Source organism: Cicer arietinum, chromosome 6, assembly GCF_000331145.2.
Source record: "Cicer arietinum cultivar CDC Frontier isolate Library 1 chromosome 6, Cicar.CDCFrontier_v2.0, whole genome shotgun sequence".
NCBI lineage: Eukaryota > Viridiplantae > Streptophyta > Magnoliopsida > Fabales > Fabaceae > Cicer > Cicer arietinum.
Window position 1 is genome coordinate 4,250,875 of NC_021165.2, and position 6,087 is coordinate 4,256,961.

Below are 6,087 nucleotides of genomic sequence, written 5' to 3' on the forward strand. Positions count from 1 at the left end.
TTACATCGCTCTTGCTTGATTAGTTGATTTAATTTTTTATTATAAAAGAAAAATTAATAAATTTTGTTGTTTATAATAAAATAAATAATTATATAATTCGCTTGACTGTTTATTACTAATCTAGTATCTATGTTTCTTATTTCTTATTTGATACTTATTACAGAAAACATTAAATATTTCCCTTCATTCCAAAATAAGATACTAAATAATAAACTCGATTGGTTGTTTCATATTTAGTACTATCTTATTTCATCAATTGATATTTGTTAAATAAATAAATTAAAAGTCTTTAAATCTTAACTTAACTGACAAATACCAATATTTTTAGATTTGACGTCTTATTTTGAATTCAAATCCAAGACTTCACATTTGTAAAAGTTAATTATGATAAATTTTATCATCTCTTCTAAAACTAAAAAAAAAAAAAAAAAAAAGAAACAAATTAAGAATCTCCCTTCTATCAAAAGTTAATTTTATCCATTTTAAAATGATTTTCCTTGCGGCCAATTTCTACCCAAAAACTCCTATTTCCAAAAAAGTTGGCCTTCTTCGTTTGATGTAATCTTTTTTTATGTTTTAATTGTCACTTCTTTTGCTTTGAATAACTCTATTAATATATCTTAGCTTATTACAAAAAAGAATCCCACCAATGGAGCACTTTAGTGGAATATATTCACTAACGCAATCATTTGCGATAAAGCATTGATATGTGAATATGTGATGCCACCAATCACTTTCCATATTCTCTAAACACACTGTAACTTCTAAAAAAATCATCAAATATTGAAAATATTTTTAGGAATTAAGTATTGTATATTTTGTTAGCTTTAACAAGGAGCTTTTCAGGCATTTATTAATAGGTTTTCTTGCACCATTCAAAACTTATTCTACCTTTCATTTTGTTGAGCACATCAGCATTCGATTTTACGATCTTCAGGCCATCCAAATTCCTCCAAGAATGCCAACACAACACCATTCGACCAGCCAAAACCAGTCTGCATTGCAGTACAACCAGTCAGATTCATGCTTAAAGCGATATCATTTACTTTTTCCCTTTGAAATAATAAAACTAATAGAACTAGTAATAGATCGTAAACCAGGAAAATTTCTTCAAGTCATACACGTCACAACATGTGTTTTTCAAATGTTTCCCTAGACCAAAAATCACAATGATAGAATATAGTCAGTCATACCTGGGGTACATATTCACCACCACCTCCAAATTCTCCGCAATGCTCCACGTCATACTTTTCATGCATTACATTCGTTTTCTTGTAAACAACATAATTGGTTGTGATCCATCTTATGGCAATTTCTTCAGCCAATGATCTTGCTTCTTCCAACCCTGATTTTAACAGGCCTTCAACTAACATGTGTTGAAGTGGAGCCCAACCATTCGGAAAGTCCCTATTGCAAGTTTCATAAGAGTCATTAACAACTGCAGATTACATAAAATATTTTACCTCTCTTCTCCTCCTCCCCACTACCTCTCCTTCTACGCTCCCTACATATGTTGAAAAGTTTTCCCAGTAGAACATCCACCAATTCCAAATTGCTTACCACTGCTGTCCTGAATCACTCAGAGAAGTTGCAACTCCAGCAGCACGAAGCAGGCCAGAAGTTTTGAGACTTTCAAGAACATCACCCACAAGCAAAGCATCTTGATAAATATAAAACACATTAATCAATAATCATTAACACGAAATACAGGAAATTCTTTTTTTAAATATCATATGTAATCGAGCAAAAATTATTAAAGTGAAAATGTGTTAAAAGCATTCTCTATTCATCTATGTGCATTCAACAAAAATTCCTTCCTATTCTAAATCAATAAATGACATCAATGAAAAGTAAACTAATCTTTCACGATTGAATAGAAAATCACTAATATTTATATCCGATAACTAACAGGCAGCATAAAAAAAATCCAATAACTAACATGTCCAACATTTAGAAATGTTCTGGAAAAGATTAGATATGCAAGAAGAATGTGTATACCTAATCAATAGATCTAGAACTGACATTTCTTCAATATTATGCCAACAGCCTTAAGGAAATCTTTTTACATTTTTACATGATAACATAAAATGTTTAAAGACCGACTGTTTGACTTATTAATCTACAGTTAAATTTAAATTTTGGCACACAAGATGAATAGGGCAACTAGCTAACTTATAATTGAATAGCCTACTGAAGACAATCACGGTCTATAATAAGTCATGGATGGAATAGTTATATGACTCACACTTCTATTTGATACTAAGTTCCTAAATTTCCATAGATTTGCATTCTAAATCAAGGCAACACCATCTTAATAAATTTCAGGATGGCTAATTAGAAAAATAGCACAATCGCAACAACCAGCCATGCACTTAATTTAATTGCTACTAGAGTTAATGTGGATATATCATCAAGAATACCTGAGTAAAATGGCTTCATCCACAAAGGAACAAAATTGGAAGCAAATACATTTTGATTCTGGTGCAGTGTATCCAAAACGTGAACCTTGTAGAAGTATAAAAAAAGACAGTCAGCGGATCGCAGAAGGAGAAGACAGATTCCCATATGGTAGATTTATACAAGTAGAACTCGATAATACCTCAGATGTGGTATTGCTGAGCCAGCAATCAAGCCATTGTTTCATGTTTGCATTCCAGAAAACAGAATTCATTGCCTTTGTTCTAACATCAGAAATTTGCAGGAAGTGTTTGGCAGTGCTATTATCTCCAGTAACTTTTGCAAAGAAAGCAATATTAAGTTCCATCTGAATCAACGGGCATCAAATAATTTAATCAGGTTACAGACACTGATTTCAGGTCTTCTTTTACTCCACAGTCTGAGGCTTACCCCAAGTAGAAATGCATTTAAATCAACAGGTATCACTGATGTTGTAGACAATGTTGTGAAGTTGGGAGGGTGTCTGCATCAAAACATGATTTGATTTCATAGTATTGTAAGTATTATTGACTACTTTTAAAAAGCAACATGATAGAAATAAACTGACGTGTGTTCTAAGAAAAAAGAGTGTTTGATTGAAAGTGCCTTGCTTAAGCTAGACAGCCTAATAAACATACTGAGTTGACACAGCTGCATTTCAGTGCCTAGACACACATTCAAATGACTCGTATATAAAGTAGTACCTCATCCATCTTGTGCTGAAATCCCATCCTGATTCAGCAGCTGATGCTAGTTCACGATAAAAATGTTGTTTTTCTGATTCAGTCGGAAACTTGGAAGCAGATGCCTTGTCCTATGGCATGGAATTACCCAAAGTTATAGATATATGTCATTTCATTTATACCATGGTTATTAACAGACCACACAGACCATTGTGGACGATTCTGGTCTGGGTTTGTTCCACATTGCATAATAGCGATTTAATGTGTGAGTGCAACCTTGTGCGTCCGAAATGGTCACTTTATGTATGTCTACAAGACAATAAAAGGTAAAATAATTAACGTGGGCAACCAAAGAGGAATGTATATTCAAGCATCATTAACCATAGATAATAAACTGTCTCAAGTATTATAGGCAAAAGTTTTGGCATAATACCTGAATTCCAAAACTCATACTCTTTCAGAAGTGCAGGTAGAGATCTTTTGACTAATTCTACATCACCAGTGCTACAGTATATCTCATAAATCATAGCGCTTAAAAGGGGAGGCTGGCTGTAAAATTATAGTTAAGCTAACTGTTATATTTTCTGTTTGAAAGAGAAAAAATTATGATAATAATTTCTTTTTGTTGCAAAAGGTGCAGTATAGATGTGATTAGAATGGCAACAAATCAGGGTAAAACAAGGAGAGTAAAATTTATGCTATAACATCCTTTTGAAATGTACTCATCATTAAGTTATTCTAAGATCAAAAGATTAAATTATAAAACCAGAAAAATAAATTGTTTTTTTAAGTGCACAAAAGGATCAAAGTATATTTCAACGAAAGGATAAGCAATTAAACATTAATTCTTGCAAGAATAGGTACTTGAATACATCATCTTCACAAAAAACAAAAACAAAAACAAAAAAATAAAAAAGGTTCAAATTGAGACTTAGACTAATCATTAAAATTGATGATTTAGAAAGTACAACAATTATCATTACTGTTGTGAATCAATTTAACACCACAACACATTGATTTCACATGAACAGTATCCTATTCTAGATAGATATAGTATTAAGGCTCTACTTGATTAAACAGTTTAATTAACCACGTATCATATACCCCCTCTGTCACAAAAAATAAAATAAAAAATGGATCAAAGAAAAGTTGATGCAAATTTAGACTCATTTTTGCTTATATTTTGGGATGGATGGAGTAAGTGTTTATATAAAAGTTATTTCTATACCAAAAAGAAAAAATAAAATGAAAACTGTTCAGAACTTGTGAAAATAAGTTAAAAATAACTTATCAACATGTCATAAGCCCGATTACAAAAGTTTTCACAATTAATCAAACAAATACTTATGTCAATAGATAGATATTCAAATTAGAAAATCCAAACACGTCTTAAATAAAACTACAGAGTTACAGAAAGTAATAGCGGGTACCTCCTGTTAGTGTAGTATACTCTGGCACCATTAAGAACAAATCCATATTCCTCAATTAAGGAAAGGAGATTGGTGACAATAGATTTAGCTGTCTTATACATTTTACTCGCCAACAACCCCCTAAAAAAACAAAAACGAAAAACATCATCAATTCTTCCCCAGTAGCAAAATTAGAAAGGAATTAGACTATTTTGACATTAAGTTGCATCTTTCATGAAACTTCTATAATAGGAAGTTGTATCTTTCAATGATTAATTTGATAATCTGAGAACTAATTTGGATTTTTGATGAAGTCAGTCGGGGACTAATATGACATTGTCCTACACCTTCAGGAAAAAACAAACCTAATCACCCAGTAGGAATCCCAGTAATAAACTTCACGAAATCGCGAACCAGGAATAACAACAGAATCAGGAAGAGGAAGCAGAGTATGGTAGTTAGGGTGTGCCGTCACTTGAGAGGATATTTTCCTACTCAAGTTTTTCCAAAGTTTATGAACCTCAAGCGCCCATGCTCTAACTTCAGGGTGTTTCACTTTGGGTAAAAAATCTTCAGGTTCGGGTACGAAATCCTCTGGATCGAAGTACACGAGGTCATCCCCTGCACCTTCGAAGTAAGTTTCTATAAAAAGGTTCAAATCATCAACTGACACCGAACCATTGGAGGACTTTGGAAGGTTCCGGAAGGCTTGGTCAGTTATAGAAAGGGGGAACTTGAGGGGTAAATCGACGTAGGTTTTAGGATCGAAGTGGGTGGAATTGGTGAATGTGTTGAATGCAGTTTGTTGAAGACGTTGGAGAAAGGATACGAGAGGCGTTGAGGGTTTAGCGTCCATGAGTAATGGTGATCCTGTTACAGTGAGTAATAGCGTTAGTGAGAATGATAAATAGAATATGTTAGAGAGTGATGAAAAATCCATCACCATTGTTGCGAATGAAAGGTGAAATGATGAGAAGAGAATATTGACGCGAGGGAGCGGACCTACCAACAAAGAGGCTATGAAAAACGAACAGAACAGAACAGAACAGAACAGGACGTGGAAATATTCCTTTCTTGACTCAACATAAATGGAGGTATCTATTATATAAACTTTTCTACCCTCCATAACTATTTTATTTCTATTCACTTTCAACGACTTCAAGTATGCATGATACAACAAATACTTCATTTATACATCGTCATGCAATAAGTAGCATATTATTGAAGTTAAAAAATGATAGTGTGGTAGACTTTAGAAATAATTAGTTTTAAGAATAACCCTCCACATATTAATTTATAAGTTTCATTTATGTGCAGTGTTAATGTTAAATTTTTTATATAGTTTGTAAAGTATGATCAATTAGATGAATGAATGAGTTTATCAATAATTATAACAAAAATTAAATATTATTAATAATTTAACAGTTGTGATTGATTAATATAAAAAATTATATATAAATTAAATTATTTATTTATTTTAGATATACATAAAATAATGGATATAAGGCATTGATAGTTTTAATATTGTACTTTTTAGGCAATAAAGATGTGATTTTAAT

General features: G+C 32.1%; 1 protein-coding gene across 3 annotated transcripts; it reads right to left on the minus strand.

Annotated features, from left to right (window-relative positions):
* Nucleotides 1–650: 650 nt before the first annotated feature.
* Nucleotides 651–5,732, minus strand: LOC101511356 (trehalase). 3 transcript variants are annotated; one of them, XM_004503519.4, is made up of 12 exons: nucleotides 5,531–5,732; nucleotides 4,894–5,398; nucleotides 4,550–4,669; nucleotides 3,553–3,668; nucleotides 3,328–3,428; nucleotides 3,141–3,250; nucleotides 2,848–2,920; nucleotides 2,600–2,764; nucleotides 2,421–2,505; nucleotides 1,561–1,660; nucleotides 1,194–1,407; nucleotides 651–995 (listed from the first exon to the last, which is right to left on the minus strand). In XM_004503519.4, exons 1-12 carry the CDS (start codon nucleotides 5,715–5,717, stop codon nucleotides 912–914), a joined length of 1,860 nt encoding a protein of 619 aa, XP_004503576.3. In that variant the 5' UTR covers nucleotides 5,718–5,732; the 3' UTR covers nucleotides 651–911. The 3 variants fall into 3 exon arrangements, with proteins under 3 accessions (XP_004503576.3, XP_004503575.1, XP_027191926.1); XM_004503518.4 differs by having other exon boundaries at nucleotides 5,535–5,670; XM_027336125.2 differs by having other exon boundaries at nucleotides 5,472–5,584.
* Nucleotides 5,733–6,087: the final 355 nt, after the last annotated feature.